The following is a 19,086-nucleotide window of genomic DNA, read 5'->3' on the forward strand; positions in this document are numbered from 1 at the left end:
TCCAATTTTTCACTTGAAACTTTTTTATATTTAATTAAAATGCACTCACCTCACCTATATAAACTTCCTTGGCACCATGCCCTAAGATGAACCACCTGCTCCAAAGGACAATAAGTCTCACTATTTCCTAAACATGTTAAGACATCTAAGATTTGGTGACAAATACATTCACTCATTAGAGATTTCAAATATTCATTGCTGTAAGTTCTAATGTTTATTATTAACTTGTAAGAATTTTGATAAGAATTAGTATCTAACCACCTTACTAAAAATTACATTTCTTCCATTCTAGTATTTATATTTGTGTTTCATTTAGGAGTTAGGGCAATGACTAGAACTTCCAGAATGTATGTTAAATAATAATGAGCAGATATCCTTGCTTTGTATCAGAAATATCATTAATATTTTATCAGTAACTATTAAACTGGCTATTAGTTTATCATGTTTAGAAAATACACCCCCACTCCAATATTAATACCCATTTTTTCTCCCAATTTTTTAAAAAGCTCACACAGAAAGATTACCACTTACAAATTATAACACAAAAATTAGGTCATTCAGCTGACCACATTACAAAAATCCATCCTTTACCCCCACAGATTTAGAAGATTTCAATTTTATATTTGCATTATATAAAGTTACAAAATAAAAGGTAACTATTCATAAACTCTTCTCAGAACAGTAATAAACAAGGTATAGTACATAATTGGTCTCTACTACCATTTTCCTAAAGAAAAGATATAAAAACTTAGAACTACCACAACAAAAAGAAAATCTTGTTTATAGGAGACACTAACTATGGCTAGTGTATTTTGAATATTTTCAAGTTTAAATCTGAAATGATCAGAGTTAAATGATCATGTAAATACGGAGTTAAATACATGTTTAAATAAGGATTAAAAATCACCCACTAAGAAAGCATCAGTCTTACCTGTAACGAACATGAAAAGAATGGTCTTCCCTCATGCTTATCAAATTTTCCTCCATCGAGTCATATTATAAGCTGAGTATAATATGAAATTATTTTATTTTGTGCCAGTTCAGTTCTTTACAATGTAGGATTGTTGCAGAACATTGTCCGGTTAGTATATTAATGAGTTGGTGTTAATACATCCTAAGCTCCTGCTTCTTCTTTATTAATAATGAAAGGAGGTCAATGTCAGACAGCTTAAAGGTTCAAAATGTGTCCCAAATCCTGGCATCTCTGGCCCTTTCAGCAGCACTTCAGCAACATTTCTGCAAAAGGAATACAAGATGCTTTGCTTGAAGTCCTATTTTCAAAGAATAACCTAAAGTAACCCAAAGCTGCACGTAATCACACAGCTAAATCCACAGACTACTGTCATGTCAATCACAGGAGAAAACCAGCAAAGGACTTAGATGTCACCATGAAGCTTCTAAATAAGGATGTGAATATATGAGATTTGTTTGAGACCTAAACTTAAGTTTAATTTTTTAAATTGGTTTGAAATACAAAAATTTTATGTAATATTTTCTATTATAAACAAATGCAAAATATGTATTAGTATCTAAAAACAAAATTATGACACTCTAAGCTTTTGAAAACTGCTTTAACAAGTAAAGTGAAAAGTCAATAATTATTTGAACAAGTCGATTTTAAACTCTGTATATTCATTTCTTCCAAAAAGATATTTGTGTTGATAATTAGGTCATACTTGTATGCATTTGCTCTCAAAGTATATTCTATTTAAATTCTTTCAGGTCTTTAAAATGTTTTTCTTAATACTTAATTGATACAAAATAAATTTAGAAAATTTGTGTATGGTAGAATGACAACACATATTTATATCAAACCACCCAGGTTTAAGATAAAAAACATTATCACTGCCTTTGAAGTCTGCTGGGTGCTTGCCTCAACCTAACCCATAACCTTTCTTTCCCCTCTAAGGTGATCTCTAAACTGAATTTTGCTCATTATTCCCTTGTCTTTGTAACTTTGCCTCAAATATCTGTATAGGCCTAAATAATTTATCGTTTAGTTTTGTATGGTTTTATGCTCCACATTATGCTGCTGAGATTTATCTCACTTACTGTAACACATAGCTACAATCTGCATATTTTTATTGCTGTATCATATTCCATTGAATACCAAATGTATTTCTCATTCTGTTCATGTGCATTTGGATTGCAGTGTTTTGAATTTTTATTTTTTGGCTACTATTGAAAGTATTTGCTGTGAACACTGAAATTAATAACTCAATGTACTTGGTTAAACAGAACGGAAGATAAGCTAAAGAGAGAATGAGTGAACTATAAGAATATGTGAAGAAATTATGCAGACATACACAAACAGAAAAAGAGATGAAAAATACTAAAGAGCAGTTCAGAGAAAAGGAAGACAAAAGGAGAGGCTCTAACATAGGTCTAATTTGAGTACTAGAAGGACAAACAGAAAGAGAAGTAAAGGCAAAATCTTCAGTAATAAAAGACTGACAGTTTTTCAGAATTGCAGACATGAATTAGCAGATTGAAGAAGCACATGAAATCTAATTAGGATAAATAAAAATGAATCCATACCCATATCTATATGTCACAGAGAAACTACAGATCATCAGATATAACCTTTAAAGTAACAGTTGAGAGAGACAAAGTAAGCTTAAGATATGTGTGTGTAAATAAATTAATAGACACTATTAATAAATATATAAATTAATAGATACAATGATGAAGTCCTGAAATTTCAGTATTATAAATAACCCTACAGGTCACTTAGTCCAACATTTTACTACACCATTTCCAGGAAGGTCAGAAAGCAGCCAATCCTAATTTTGATTTGTTCTTTTAGGAAATTGTTACATACTTGAGCAATCTTTCAATTTATACCCATTTCTTCCTTCTGCTGCCATCCAGTAAAGCCCAATTCCTCTTTCACATGACACCTTTTTAAGTATTGCAGCTATAACTTGAAGTAGACTCTAAATAATATACACCCACTGCTTTGTTAATTAAGTAGTTAGAGCGAGGTTAGTAGGACACAGAGTAGTAAGGATCCGTAAGAAGGTGGAAAGGATCACCCTTGGGAATACTGAGAAGCTGCCTAGAGGAAACGAGGTTTTCATATTAATAACCAGTTTGGCACATAAGAAACACAAAATAGTATTTCTCTTATCCCTTCTCACGGTCAACAAAGAAGCATTATCTTAAGAAAATATCTTAGGATGAAAAGATAGGTAGTATCTATTAATTCAATAAATCTCTTTGCCTTTTGTTCAGAATTCCATTGTTCCTTTTTTCCCCTTAATATAAAACACTATTACAGAGAATTAGTGTAGATATTCATAGTAATAGCTCCAATGTGCATCTAGGTTATACAACAGCTAAACTGTCAACCAAACTGTCTTCCACTATTCACTTTGAGGTTTAGGCTGTTAATTATAAAATGGAGCAAAAGGTGAAATATTAGAATTTAAATTATAATTAAATCATAATTTAATTGAAATAATTTTCATCCATGAGATCACAATGAAATCCCAAATTTTACTAACCATTTAAAAATAGGTTAACTTCATAATTATTAAAATGTACACATGTGGTCAAATTAATAGACATATATAAATGGACTTGCAAAATACCTTACTTCAGTCAAGTTGCAGGATACAGAATCAATATACAGAAATATGTTGTTTCTATACACCAATAACAAACGATCATAAGAAATTAAGAAAACAATTCTATTTATAATTGCATCAAAAAGTATAAAATACCTAGCTATAAACTTAACCAAAGAGATGAAATACCTGTACTCTGAAAGTAATATGCAGATTCAATGCAATCCCTATCAAAATGTGAATGGCATTTTTCACAGAACTAGAATAATGCTAAAAGTTATATGGAACCACAACAGACCCCCAAATAGCCAAACAACTCGAGAAAGAAGAATAAAGTTGGAGGTATCATGATATCAAATACCAAACTATATTTACTATAGGCTATAGTAATCAAAACAGCATGGTACCGGCATAGAAGCAGACACATAGATCAATGAAACAGAACAGAGAACCCAGAAATAAACACACACCTATATGATCAATTAATCTATGACAAAGGAGGTAAGAATATACAGTGGGGTAAAAACAATAGATAAATCTCAGATAAAAAACAGTCTCTTCAATAAATGGTGTTGGGAAAACTGGACAGATACCTGTGAAAGAATGAGAGTGACTGCTTTCTTACACCACATATGAGGTATGATCAAAAACTACAGTGAATGTTTAAATTAAAAAGTATTACAGTAAAAGATACATTGCCATTAATCCCCCTCAAAATACTCCCCCTCATTTTGAACACACCTATCCCATCATTCTTGCCCCTTTCTGAAGCAGTTCTGGAAGTTTTCTTTCGTGTCTTTAGTTGTACTGTGGCTGCTGCCTCGATGTCCTGAATCAATTCAAAACATTTACCTTTCGTGGTCATTTTGACTTTGAGGAAGAGCCCGAAGTCGCATGGTGCCAGATCCAGTAAATAAGGTAGATGAGAACATACTGTAATGTTTTTATTTGACAGAAATTGCCATTCCAGAAGCGACGTGTGCCACAGAGCGTTGTCATGATGGAGGATGAAGACACTCAATGAAAGGGGACTTCCAGAGCTGCTTCCGAAAGTGGCAAGAACAATGGGAATAAGTGTATTTGGAGCGAGGGGGAGTATTTTGAGGGGGATTAATGGCAATGTGTCTTTTACTGTAATAATTTTTTTTATTTAAACATTCACCATTTTATCTTTTGATCACACCTCCTACAAGAATAAACTTAAAATGGATTAAAGACTTAAATGTAAGACCCGAAGTCATAAAATTCCTAGAGGAAAACATAGGCAGTAAACTCGCTTACACTGCCCTTAGTAATATTTTTTTCTGATATATCTCCTCAGGCAAGGGAAACAAAAGAAAAATAAACAAATGAAACTACATCAAACTAAAAAGTTTTCACACAGCAAAGGAAACCATCAATACAAGAAAAAGACAACCTACTGAATGAGAGAAGAGATTTGCCAATGATACTTTTGATAAAGGGTTAATATCCAAAATATATAAAGAAGTCAGACAACTTAATACCAGAAACAACAACAATAAAACCCCCAAACAATCCAATTACAAAATGGGCAGAGGACCTGAATAGACATTTCTCCTAAGAGGACATAATAGATGGACAATAGACATATGAAAAGATGCTCAACATTATTAATCATCAGGGAAATGCAAATTAAAACCACAATGAGATATATTCTCACACCTGTCAGAATGGCCAGCATCAATAAATCAACAAATAATAAGTGTTGGCGAGGATGTGGAGAAAAAGGAACCCTCATACACTCTTGATGGGATTGTAAATTAGTGCACCCACTATGGAAAACAGTATAGAGATTCCTCAAAAAATTAAAAATAGAGCTGCCATAGGATCCAGCAAATCTACTTCTGGGTACTTATTTAGAGAAAAAAACAAAACAAAACACTAATTTGAAAAAATATATGTACCCCTATGCTCATTGCAGCATTACTAGTAACAGCCAAAATATGAAAGCAACCTAGATGTCCATTAACAGATGAATGGATAAAGATGTGGTACACACACACACACACACACACACACACACACACAACAGAGGGTGCCAACAAAATGTATACATATTTTAAAAAGGAAAATACTGTATTAAAATTGTAAAAATATATACAGATAACAAAAGATGCATACAAGTTATGTGTATACATTTTTTGGCACCCTGGTATATAAATACAATGGAATATTATTCAGCAATAAAAAAGAATGAAGTCTTGCCATTTGCAACAACATGGATGGAAATAGAGGGTATGATGCTAAGTGAAATAAGTCAGACAGAGAAACACAAATACTGCATGATCTCATATATGTGGAATCTAAAAAAACAAAATAAATGAAAAAACAAAACAGAAACAGACATAGAGAACAAGTTGATGACTGCCAAAGAAAGAGGGGGTGGGAAGATGGGGATAAAAAAATAAAAACCTTTTTTAAAGACTGCATAGAGAACCATTTTTAAAATAATTAAAACAAGCAAGAAGACAGAGAAAATACTATTCACCATTTTACTAAGGACAATTTATAATATGGTTTTACTATTCTTAAAAGAAGAGTATCCTCAAAAAAGTCACTCTTACATTACAATCTCCATAACAAGCAGCAGTTCTTACAATTATTTACTGAACAAACAAGCAATTCTCTTTCATTTTTTTATTGGGGAATATTGGGGAACAGTATGTTTTTCCAGGACCCATCAGCTCCAAGTCAAGTCATTGTGTTCCATCTAGTTGTGGAGGGCGCAACTCACTGGCCCATGTGGGAATCAAACCGGTGACTTTGGTGTTATGAGCACTGCGCTCTAACCAACTGAGCTAACCAGCTGCCCAAACAAGCAATTCTTTTTTTTTTTTTTTTTTCAAGATTTTATTGGGGAAGAGGAACAGGACTTTATTGGGGAACAGTATGTACTTCCAGGACTTTTTTTCCAAGTCAAGTTGTTGTCCTTTCAGTCTTAGTTGTGGAGGGCGCAGCTCAGCTCCAGGTCCAGTTGCCATTGCTAGTTGCAGGAGGCACAGCCCACCATCCCTTGCAGGAGTCGAGGAATTGAACTGGCAACCTTGTGGTTGAGAGGATGCACTCCAACCAACTGAGCCATTTCGGAGCTCAGCGGCAGGTCAGCTCAAGGTGCCGTGCGTGTTCAATCTTAGTTGCAGGGGGCACTGCCCACCGTCCCTTGCGGGACTTGAGGAATTGAACTGGCAACCTTGTGGTTGAGAGCCCGCACTACAACCAACAACTGAGCCATCGGGGAGGCAGCTCAACTCAAGGTGCCGTATTCAATCTTAGTTGCAGGGGGCGGAGCCCACTATGCCTTGAGGGATTCGAGGAATTGAACTGGCAACCTCCAAACAAGCAATTCTTGATGCAATGATTCATGTTACAGAACTCTCACCAATTTAGTAACAATGTGTTCCTTCATGCTCCAAACTATATGGAGTTAATAAACCACTTCATATTTAACACAGTTTATATCTTGCTAGTGTAACACTAATAAAATTTGCAACACATATATTATAAATTGTTCATTAGGGTAAGAAAATTTAATGACATGATCAGGAAATGGAATGGAAATTATAGGTTTGAAAAAACTATTAAGTCACCAAGTTTAACCTCCAACCTCCATTAAGACTTGTAACTAGTAATTTGCAAAGGACACATATGTCCTTAATAGCATCTCCAAGGTTTTAAAAAACAATGCTCCAAAACCTCACTAACAAAACTTAGCTCACAGAATCTTTTGCTCTGACCATAGAAAAATAAAGAGAAAGCAATAATTTCTTTCCATATCCTAGAAACTGACAGAAGCATACAGAAAGATGAACTAAGTACATAACTCTGATTGCCTCACGTTTAATTACCTGATTAGGAAGTCAAAAAGGCAGACGCCCATCATAAGTGAACTTTATGCATACTGTCCAAGGTATGCAATCAGATGAAACAAATCCTAGCCCCGCTTTACTCCACTGGCAGTAAAAGTATTTACAAACTAGGTTTTAGGGAAAAATAGGGGATGGACAGATACATATATGTCTTTTGATCTTCCGTCAATTTATCTAAACTGCTCCACACTGCAACTCAAATGCCAATAACTTTTGGTCTTATTCTTTCACTTATGTATCTCTATAAACTGGTAACACCCTTCAGACAATAAATATAACTTACTTGTCTTGCCTCCATGATAACCAAAATTCTTTAAACTTCTCATCCTAATAATTCCTTCTAAGGTACAATACTCAAATTCTCCAAATCCCTTTCAGTTGTAATGTTTCAAGTCAGATTCAGTCAGATATTCCTTTATCAATGTGAGTAGGAATAAATATTGAGGAAGAATCAAGAACGTATTTAACATGGAGTTCTCTTGTATTAGAATTCATGGTACAGGTTATAGCAACAAATACACATCATAGTAATAATGGGGGTAATAAAACATGATGCCAAAATAACCACCTCAAAATAAACTCAAGTAACTACCCTAGGTAAACTGGTTATTTTCTGTCAAATTATGTATCTGTAAGTAGACACTAATTTACTTTAAACTGACTAACTATGGCTTACACCTAATTTAAACTTCTATTTCTAATTACATTTTATCTGAAAGATATAGTGGGAAAGACATAAATAAATAAAAACCAAAGAGCAAAAAAATGGAACAAAAAAAAATAAACAAGAAAAAAGTGGAAAAAAGATGGCAAGTATAAGGAACAATACAAATCAAGAGTAGGAAGGTAAAGTTAGGAAGTTTATGTAAAAGAATATAAGAAAAAGCAAAGGGCATAGTAAATAGAGTCCAACAGACAAATTTTAAAACTTGATTTTAGCGTGGCAGGGGATGAAGAGCCTATTAAAATCAAGAAAAATTATTTTGACATCAGAATACAGGTCTGATGTACAGGAAATTAGTGCCTAAAACAAGGGAAGACAAGTCCAAAAATGGCTGGGTATTTCACTCTGTAATTTGGCTACGAAAACCTAGAAAAAAATGAAAACATTGCCCATTGACTAGATGAGAGAGACAAAGGTCAAGCAGCAACAGTGTTTACAAGATTTCCAAATTTGATCACAGACAAGAAAAAGCTAAAGGAGTTCATCACCACTAAACCACTATTACAAGAAATGTTAAAGGGGCTTCTTTAAGAAGAAATGATCAAAATATCAATAAGAAAATTAAGACAGAAAAAAATTCTCACTGACAAAGGCAAACAGCAAAAGCAATGCAATGGATCAATCAACTAATGCTAGTACAAAGGTTAACAGGAAAAAATAGGAAAATCGTGTAATTATTATACAACAATAAATTAAGGAGTAAACACACAAACACACACAAAGAGGTAAAAAATAATGACATAAACATGGAGGGGGGTGAATAAAAATTATAGTGATTTTAGAATGTACCGTATTTCCCCCAAAATAAGACTTAACCAGAAAATAAGCCCTAGCATGATTTTTCAGGATGCTTGTAATATAAAATAGGCCCTAATGTGTCTTTTGGAGCAAAAATATAAGACCTGGTCTTATTTGGGGGGAAATACGGTACAGCTTATTTTATATTACGAGCATCCTGAAAAATCATGCTAGGGCTTATTTTCCAGTTAGATCTTATTTTCGGGGAAACATGGTATTGAAACTTAAGCAACCATCAACTTAAAATAGACTGCTATAAAAACAGCTTGGTATATATGAAGCACATGGTGACCAAAAACCAAAAATCTACAAAAGATATACAAGAAAGAAAGAGAAAGGAATCCAAACACAACACTGTAGAAAGTCAACATACAAGAGAAGAGAGCAAGAGAATAGCAAAGAACAGAGAAGAACTACAAAAACAATTAGAAAACAATAAAATGGCAATAACTACATTTTTATCAAGAATTACTTTAAGTGTAAATGTACTAAATGCTCCAATCAAAAGATAGAGTGGCTAAGTGTATAAAACAAGACCCGTACATACAGTGCCTGCAAGAGACCCACTCCAGATGGAAACACACACACACAGACTAAAACTAAAGGGATGGAAAGATATTTCATGCAAATGGAAACACAAATCAGAGTAGCAATATTTGTATTAGACAGCTGGAGTAGCAATACTTATATCAGACAAAACAGACTTTAAAACAAGGACTGTAACAAGAGACAAAGAGGGCATTTCATAGTGATAAAGGGATCAATTCAACGAGAAGATATAATTCTCATAATAAACACCTACTTACCTAATGAAGGAGCACCTAAATATATAAAGCAAATATTGGAGGACATAAGAGAAGAGAGCGACAGTAATACAGTAATAGTAGGGGACTTTAGCACCCAATTGACATCAATGGCTAGATCATCCAGACAGAAAATCAACAAGGAAACAGTCAGTGGCCTTAAATGACACAGATCAGATGTCCTTAATTTTTAGGACTTTTAAAAAATATTTTTAGGACATTTCACCCAAAAGTAGCAGAATATACATTCTTTTCAAGTGCACATGGAACATATTCCAAAACAGACCACATGTTAGGTCACAAAACAAGTCTCAATAAATTTAAGGAGACTGAAATCATATTAAGAATCTTCTCTGACCACAATGATCTGAAACTAGAAATTAATTACAAGACACTGAAAAAGGCAGAAACACATAGAGGCTAAATAACATGCTACTAAACAATGAAGGGTGAAAACAAAATCAAGGACGAAATCAAAAGATACTGTGAACAACTGAAAATGAAAACACAATGACCAAAATTAATAGAACACAACCAAAGCAGTTCTAAGAGGGAAATTTATAGTAGCACAAGACTACCTCAAGAAACAACAAAAATCTCAAGTAAACAATCTAAATTTATACCTATAGGAACTAGAAAAGGAAGAATAAAGCCCAAAGTGAGTAGAAAAAAGGAAATAATAAAGAGCAGAAATAAACGGAGTCTAAACTAACAAGAGAAAAGACTAATGAGCCCCCAGCACCCGGGATGGGGAAGGAGGTGGAAGGCTGCCCTGTCACAGCTGTGCCCTTACAAACTGAAGGCAGGACCTTGGCTGTGTTGTCCTACCTCAGAGAAGAAACTCATAGACTGCAGGCCTAGCCTATAGGTTGCTGCCTTTGAAAACAAAGGAAAGCTGGCACAATTATCAATCAGAACCCAGCATGGAATGACCAGAGAGGTCTTATTTCAGAACTCTATAAAGAACGAGAACCACGTGGACTTCTGCACAGGAAACGGAAGTGGCCTGAGTTCCAGTGGAAGGACAATGAGTGTCCAACCTGGAACTAACATGGAGATCAGGTGGCAGAAGGCCTTGTCTGAGCGAGAGCCCTCTCCCAACAACTCCGTGGACCGGCGGTTCCTGGAAGAGCTTGGGAGAAACATCTAGGCCCCAAGCACTGGTCCTGGGCTGTGGTATTTGAGTCCAGCGGGGCCGTGCAGCAGCTGTGCAGTGTCTGTGTTTTTGTGGTCATCTGGCGGTATAGGGACAAGGGTCTTCTGGCGTCCCACTGGTTTTTTGGGACCGACCTGGCTTCTTCTCTGGTTGGCTGTATTTTGCTTGATCTTATCGATGGAGGTGAAGGACAAGGTGAAGGACGGAGGAAGCGCGGGCGGACGTGAAGAGCACACTGGTCTTCGTTACTATCGCCGATCCTGAAGACTCACCTGACAGAGTCTGTCAGCACTGACACCATCTACGCCATGTCCGTCTTCATGCTGTTAGGCCACCTCATCTTCTTCGATTACGGTGCCAATGCGGCCACTGTGTCCCGCACGCTGTCCTTGAACATGGCCATCTTTGCGTCTGTCTGCCTCGCCTCATGCCTGCCCCGGTCCCTGCACGCCTTCATCATGGTGACGTTTGCCATCCAGATTTTTGCTGTGGCCCACGCTGCAGAAGAAACTGAAGGCACACAATCCCTGCAGCTACGCGGGAGTCACACTGCTCTTTGCATTGTCAGCCCTGGGAGGCCTGCTGTCCATCAGCTTGGTGGGCACCCTCCTCTTTGCCCTTCTGCTGGTATCTGTCTCCTTTCTCTGCCCTTTCTACCTCATTAGCCTGCAGCTTTTTAAAGAAAACATTCATCGGCCTTGGGATGAGGCTGAGATCAAAGACTTGTCCAGGTTCCTCAGCTAAGTTAGGACCCCCCTTCCATTAGGAAGGAAAGCTGATAGACTAGTCTCCCAACTAGATTAACATCTGAAGGCAGAGTTCCATCCTGGATGCTGCAGGCTGATGTGGGTGGGAAAACATAGATCAAAGGAAAAAGTTAACCAAAGGCTTGGGTGGTGAAGGTGCTACTCTATTCTGTCGCTTGGCCAATGAAAAAGCTTTCTGGGACCCTCAGGGACGACTGCCTCCCATTTATTAGTCACTGTGACAAAGGAAGTGATGTGGTTTCTACATATTAAACAATGTATCCATTAAAAAAAAAAAAGACTAATGAAACCAACAGCTGGTTCTTTGAAAACATAAACAAAATTGACAAATCTTTAGCCAGATTCATCAAGAAAAAGGGAGAGCCCAAATAAATAAAATAAAAAATAAGACATGACAACCAACACCACAAAAATACAAAGAATTATAAGAAAATACTACACAGGCAATTACAGATCAACAAATTGGACAACTTGGAAGAAATGGATAAATTCCTGGAAACATACAATCTTCCAAGACTGAATCAGGAAAAAAACAGAAAAATCTGAAAAGACTGATAACTACTAATGAAAAAGAATCAGTAATCAAAAAACTCCAAACAAAAATCCTGGACCAGGGGCAGAAGGATGGCTCAGTTGGTTAGAGCGCGAGCTTTGGGCAACAGGGCTGCTGGTTCGATTTCCACATGGGCCAGAGAGCTGTGCCCTCTGCAACTAGAATGAAGCCAATGAGCTACTGCTGAGCTCCCAGGTAGCCAGATGGCTCAGTTGGTTGGAGCACGTCCGGTTCGACTCCAAGGGATGGTTGGCTGAGCCCCCTGCAACTAACAACAGCCACTGGACCTGGACCTGAACTGTGTCCTCCACAACTATGACTAAAAGGACAACAACTTGACTTGGAAAATATCCTAGAAGTACACACTGTTCCCCAATGAAGTCCTGTTCCCCTTCCCCAATTAAAAAAGAAAAAATCTTTAAAAAAATACTGCAAAATTAAAGAGAAATTGCAATAGGAGAAACAAATTAAAGCAAAGCATAACAGTCCTGATTCTTTATTCAACATATTCAATCTGTAAACCAATAATATAATCAAACAGTTGCATAATACTGAGCTAAAGATAATGCAAGATTATGTGTGTGTGTATACCTATCTTGCTGAACATGATTTTAGTGTTAACTGGTAATTGTCTTACATATCAAATGTAAATTAAAACCTCAAAGTAATAAACAATCATAGTACTTAGTTCACAGATCGTTCTATCCTCTGTCATTTTGCAGATAGGAGAATTTACTAGCTTATGCTGTAAAAACTATTGCTAAAGTTTTCTTTGAGCAAATATATAATCCTAAAGTATGTATTTCAATTAAGTTTAAATCTTAATTTTTTTTCTAATCTTTAAGATTACAGCAATCAATGTTAGTCCATGAAATGTTAGGCCAAGTTAGTTTAGATGTTATGCTTAGGGTAACTAACGGTGTCACTGCTAATTAAACACACATTTTATTATAATCTTTTTCTAATAAGTTGTTTGTGACTATCAGCTAAATAAATACAGTTCAAAGTACAGATTAGAATGGTTAGATTCCAAATAAATCTATATTTTAGAGGCGTACCACCAGTCGGAAGGATTCCCAAGTGTATATGAAATTCTCATGGGTCATTCTGAAAGATATCAAATACATGCAAAGTAAAGGCACTATTAATTTCAAACTCATTTTTATTCTTGGCAGATTAAAATAAATCAGGTCCAGAGCTGTGGACATTTAAAATGCAAAACAATGAATGTAACTGTTTCATAGTATAATCCAAAAACAATTTCAGTAATATATGAATTCCTTTTCATGTTTTCAAATGTTTATACCTAAAAGCTCACCATTCTAAATAACTAAACTATAGCAGTCAAACTACAGCAGTCCCTTTTATCTGCAGTTTTGCTTTCTGTAGTTTCAGTTAACCTGTGGTCCACAACGGTATGAAAATATTAAATGGAAAATTCCAGAAATAAACAATTCATAAGTTTAAAAATGCATGCAGTTCTGGGTAGAGTAATGAAATGTTGGGCCAACCTACTCCATCCGGCCAGGGGTGTGAATCATCCCCTTAATCCAGCATATGCTTCCCACCTCTTAAGTCACTTAGCAACCTCCTCTGTTATCAGATTGACAGCAGTATCTGCATTCAAGTGACTCTTATTTTACTTAAGAATGGCCCCAAAGTGCAAGCGTTAGTGATGCTAGCAATTCAGATATGCCAAAGAGAAGCTTTTAAGTGCTTCTTTTAAGTGAAAAGGTATGTTCATATAGGAAAAAACATATTATATACAAGGTTCAGTACCATCCATGGTTTCAGGCATCCACTGGGGCTCTTGGAACATATCCTCCACGAATAAGGTGGGAGGGGCAATGTATATGTAAAACTTCCTTTTTTGGTGAGGAATATTTATATTTTTATCCATCACATAAAGCTAAAAGGACACCAAAGAATTATGCTCCCTGGATAACCAAAACACTAATAAAAGCCACATAGGAAATTTCAATTAGATAAATACTAAAACAAAATGTAACCCAGAAGAAAGAGATTTGAATGTTTCAAGCCTTCATCTTAGCATTGTTATTAAACAGTGAGAAAGGGCAAGTGTGTAAGTATCTGTATGAGAAATGCTGAATATTTGTAGTTCACAGTTTTCCAACAGCTCTACACAAACACTGTAGATACAATTACTGCATGAGCAGCCTTAGTGTCTTAGGGTTTGGCAGCCCATGATAAGTCAGGAAGGAGCTGAATATCGAATGTTTTTCTGAGGATGGTAAACTAGAAAGGGACTCTATTTTTCAAATTATACATTGAGTCCATCTGAATCAATCATTAAACTACTGTTTTGTAATTATTATCTTCAGTGATCATACGCGTAATTCAATAGAGGATGAAGCAGCTGCTTACAAATTTCAAGGACAAAAGGAAGATTATTTTTATGTAAAATCCCTAATCTTCGTTACCTTTTTCCCTGGGAAGCAGCTATTGAATCGAAAGTCCTGCTCCAATAAAATTACTTATTTACATTTGAGAATATAAATATGCTCAACTAAAGGAAAAAGGTCTTATGTATGTTTATTAGATATATATGTATCACTTTTATCCCCATTAGTTGGTTTTATTCCTCATCAAACTGAAGCCCAGAATTTACAAATACATAAATGTTAATTTTCCCGCCCATAAAGCAATTTTAAATAGAAATGGCCCTTTCAATCGGTAAGTAAAATTAATAACCTTTTGAAGGTTTCAATTAGACATTTGCGTAAGAAAAATGATTTCTAGTTAAGTATTGTAAACACAAAATTCTGATAGACATACTACATATATCAAGGTGATAGAAGACACACACACACACAAAAGACATTCTAAATTTCAACCAACCCCAATTGTACTTTTAATGCTTTCCAAACGACTACTCAGGTTATAAGACCAGGAGATCACAAGGAAACACTGACCATTCACACTAAGCCCACTTTCTTTAAAAACAATAATAATAATAGTCCTAAATATGCATTAGTCTTTGCCCTTTCTGGTCTGTAATTGTTTGTTAATAAATGTCAGTATTTATATTTATTTGTTTTTATCTTTTTAGGGACTATACAAATTATTGGACCAACATGATGCAATTAATAGGTGCTCAAAGAAGTAAATTCAAAATATAGTCTTATGAAGATATTACTATGCCAAAAAAAAGAGAAATACTTATTAGAAAACAATAGAGAAATATTTATTAGGAAACAATGAGAAAAACTGGTTACCAACTCACCAGAGAATATGACCCACAGCCATTTATGACTACCAATGTTGATCAGCCATCAGCTTAAATCAATTAATACATATATGAAAAACTCAACAGTGAAGTAGAAAAGAAGTGATCCTTTCTACTCAGCATTGTTCTTGAGTTAGTAAATGACAATAAATCAGTTCTCTTAACAAGACTTTTAAAAGGCAAAATTGGTTTCAAATACATTTTTAAACATAAATAAATTCCAAATGCAAAAGGATTATAAATGCCTAAAAAGGATCCCTAGGGAGTTTGAATTTTGAATTCTTCATGAGAAAATATAACTGTCTTCTTCCAAAAGTCATCATTATTCTGTGGAAAAATAATTCTATTCAATTCAATAATGTTACTAAATGATATAAGAAGAATCATTCTAGGTAGAAAAAGGGCCAATAAAAGTGTTTTGGAAGCAAGGAAATCTGTATTGCACCTTGAAATAGGTAGACCTCATTACGCAAATGAAGGAAATGACTTGAGCAAAAGAAGCTGGGAACGCACAGAATGTGTGCCAGGACAGGGTTAAGTAAGAGTAAAGAAAGAGAAGTCTAAGAAGGTACTAAGCTCTGAGGGACTCTGAATCTGTATGTGGCTGAAGCACATATTTGGCCTTGTATTTACGTAATGGAGAACCTTGTAATTTTTTCAACAAAGGAATAGCAAAGTTGGATCTGTGTCAGGAAAATAAACTGGCAGCAACAGACAGGACAGGGAGACAGAAGATACTGCAAAAACTTCAAAAGCAACCAGAGTTGACAAGAAGCCTACTCTCCATCTCGTAACACCGAGCAAATTGCTTTGCACATAACAAACTTTTTTGATTTTTTGCCTAGGAAGAACAAAGCTATGAAGCAGCAAAGAATCCTATAATGTTGAGAAAACCGTACTTGAGTACATTTCTCCTCCGCAGTAAAGAGTACATTCATATTCATGTAAATAACTCGGGAAAGTTTTACTCGTAATTTTTTACTGTTTTTATAAATATGAACAAAAAGGATATTGAAAATGTTATGTGCCTTATAAGGTACTGAAAGGAAGACAGTTGTCCTAAAATAAAGACTGAAATATTTCTTTGTAATTAACAACAAAACACAAAATCTACAGCATCTTTAAAGTAGGATTATGTCCCTCCAAATGGAATCCAGAGACCTGGAGGAGATTCAAACAAACGCATAGAAGCAATACAGCACGTGCTCTGGGAACAGGCCCTGGTTTGCACACCAGCACAGTGACTTATCCTGTTTCCCTGAAAATAAGACCTAGGCAGACAATCAGATCTAATGTGTCTTTTGGAGCAAAATTAGTGTAAGACCCAGTTTATATAAGAGCCGATATTATATTATATTATTATATTATATTATATTAAAGACCCGGTTTTATATTATACTAAAATAAGACCGGGTCTTATATTAATTTTTGCTCCAAAAGACGCATTAGAGCTGATTGTCCAGCTAGGTCTTATTTTCGGGGAAACATGGTATTAGTTATATGATCTTGAGCTAGTTAAACTCTCAGAGTTGGTTTGGGCATAATGAACAACGTGGTGATGATTTATAAAGCACCTAACCCAGTGCTTGGCTCTGGTACTTAACAAAAGTATTCCACAAATTATAGTAACAGTAATGATAATAGCTACTGTTATTGTTATAAAAAAAGAACATCTTAATTAGAATAGATTTAGAATAATCTAAATCTACGTCAGGTTTTCAATTTTTACTTCCAGAGAACTAATTACAACATTCTATCTTTATGGTAAATCTCAGAAATACTTTAGGCTTCAGCACAAGGCCATTTTAAAAACTACTATATCCTATCTTTGTTGTAATTAGCCTAGTACCAAGTCTGAGATTTATACAAAAAATATAACATTTGTAACACTGAATGTCTGATTTAATAACAGCTGCTTATCTAGCCAAAGAGGATTTGGGGGAAATGCCTCTACAAACAACTTCACACAATTTTTTACTTTGTATCTGCTCCGCTCCTTATTCTATAAATAACAGCCAGCGAAAGCTTGCTAGAACGTATCCTTGTAAGGTGTAAAGAAGAGTAGGTAGGAGGCTGTCCCTCACCCCGGCCCCACTCGCTTCACACACACCGGTGTCGCCAACAGTCATCTTCCCTTTTTCATGTTGCTTACTCACTTCCAAACAATCAACCAAAGCGGCTCCTCCAACAGTGACACAACCCAAGCAAGCGTGGTATTTATCAGAGGTGAGCACGTGGGTTATTATCAGGCCGGCAATCTTCCTTTGCACCCTTCTCAAGTGGCAGCGTGAAAATTCAGCTCGGTTGATGCGTTACTTCCCACACACACCACTAGAGACTCTACCACACGCCGACAGAAAGGAAAGCCCGGAACCTACTTCATTTAATTCTACGCGAGGGTTAAATTATGCATTAAGGCAAATAAAATTTCCATCCTTACTCGTTTTCTTTGAGTTCCGATGATACTACGTGAGAGGATCTAATTGGTTACTGATTCGCCACTTCTTACTAGTCGAAGATTTTCTACAGATGTTAGGAAAAGGCTTTCTTACCATTCGATGCTTCCTAAAACTTTTCTGCAGCGACTATCGATTTCTGGGGCAAATCGACAGGTGGGTAAAGGTCCCGAATTTAAAGGTGGTAAAGGCAGGCGCTTAACCAAACCAGGGAACTGCCAGGCGGAGAGAGTAACCTCACGACTACAGGTGGGTGCAATCAGCCTCGGACTTAACGCCACGGAGTCTCGGGGCTTTAATCAACCGTCTGTCACACTGCGAAAACGTGAAAAGTCACTGCGTCCTCATTACACTTTGTAATTTTACACGATCAGCGAACGACGCTCTGCAGCTTCACTCGCATTTACAAACCTCCACCCAGAAAGCAGCTGAGGGTGGCCCTGGAGCGAGCTGCTCCTCACCCCGAGTTTCTGGTTTCTCCACGCCGCGCACCCGCCGCGCGGGTCCCCGCCGACCACCGCGGCCTCCTCCCGCCCGGAACAAAGGCGGTCGCCTCGGACCCGGAGCACACACTCCGTGTCCCCTCCCTCCGCGGGGGGCCCTCAAACGCCCCTCAGAACTCACCTCCCGCGGGTCGACGAGTCCAGGGAGCGCGGCGGAGGCGGCGAAGCTGCGGCCGCCTCAGGCGACTGGAGGGTGGCCGCGTCCCCACCCCCCGGCGGGTCCGCGCGCGGCGGGCGCCGGGCCAGGCAGGGGCACCGCAGGAGGCAGGCGCGCGCCCCCCGCCCCCACTCCCGGCCGGTGACTTGAGCCAGAGCTCCCAGGTCCCTCCTCCGCTGCCCCGTTGTCCCACCGCCACCCAAGGGTCCCGCAGCACCGCCCTCTCCCTCCCGCTCCCCTCCTCTGCGCCTGCGCTGCAGCGCTGGTAGCTCCCATTCAAACCGACAACGCCCCGCGTCTTTCGGACCCACCAATGGCCGGCGCGGGGGGCGGGGCGGGGCGGGGCGGGGCGGGGCGGCCCGTCCTGGGAGGGCGGGGCACCGCGTGTCAGTCTGAGCGGGCTCTGGGGGTGCTCGGTGGTGCGCTCCTCCGGGACCTCTCCTCGACCACCCAATTGAAGTTGCTT

The 19,086-nt window shown here is 37.2% G+C and overlaps 1 protein-coding gene and 1 pseudogene across 4 annotated transcripts in view; one reads left to right on the forward strand and one right to left on the reverse strand.

The window, feature by feature from the left end:
• The window catches only part of GPSM2 (G protein signaling modulator 2), a 57,149-nt gene extending 38,293 nt beyond the window's left edge, over nt 1-18,856 (reverse strand). Inside the window, exons 1-2 of one of the 3 annotated variants that reach the window (XM_081026301.1) lie at nt 18,585-18,795; nt 932-1,236 (exon numbers count right to left, since the gene is read on the reverse strand). In XM_081026301.1, coding sequence (XP_080882427.1) covers nt 932-987 — 56 coding nt within the window. In that variant the 5' untranslated portion in view covers nt 988-1,236; nt 18,585-18,795. Of the gene's footprint in view, nt 1-931; nt 1,237-13,315; nt 13,365-18,584 lie in introns of all 3 variants that reach the window. The other 2 variants (XM_081026303.1, XM_081026302.1) reach the window with 2 other exon arrangements.
• On the forward strand, nt 10,809-11,681 carry LOC308487579 (phosphatidylinositol N-acetylglucosaminyltransferase subunit C-like; annotated as a pseudogene). The gene has a single exon. The product of its transcript is annotated as a phosphatidylinositol N-acetylglucosaminyltransferase subunit C-like (transcript).
• Nucleotides 18,857-19,086: the final 230 nt, after the last annotated feature.

The sequence above is a fragment of the Rhinolophus hipposideros genome, assembly GCF_964194185.1.
Source record: "Rhinolophus hipposideros genome assembly, chromosome: 19".
In the NCBI taxonomy this organism is placed as follows: Eukaryota; Metazoa; Chordata; class Mammalia; order Chiroptera; family Rhinolophidae; genus Rhinolophus; species Rhinolophus hipposideros.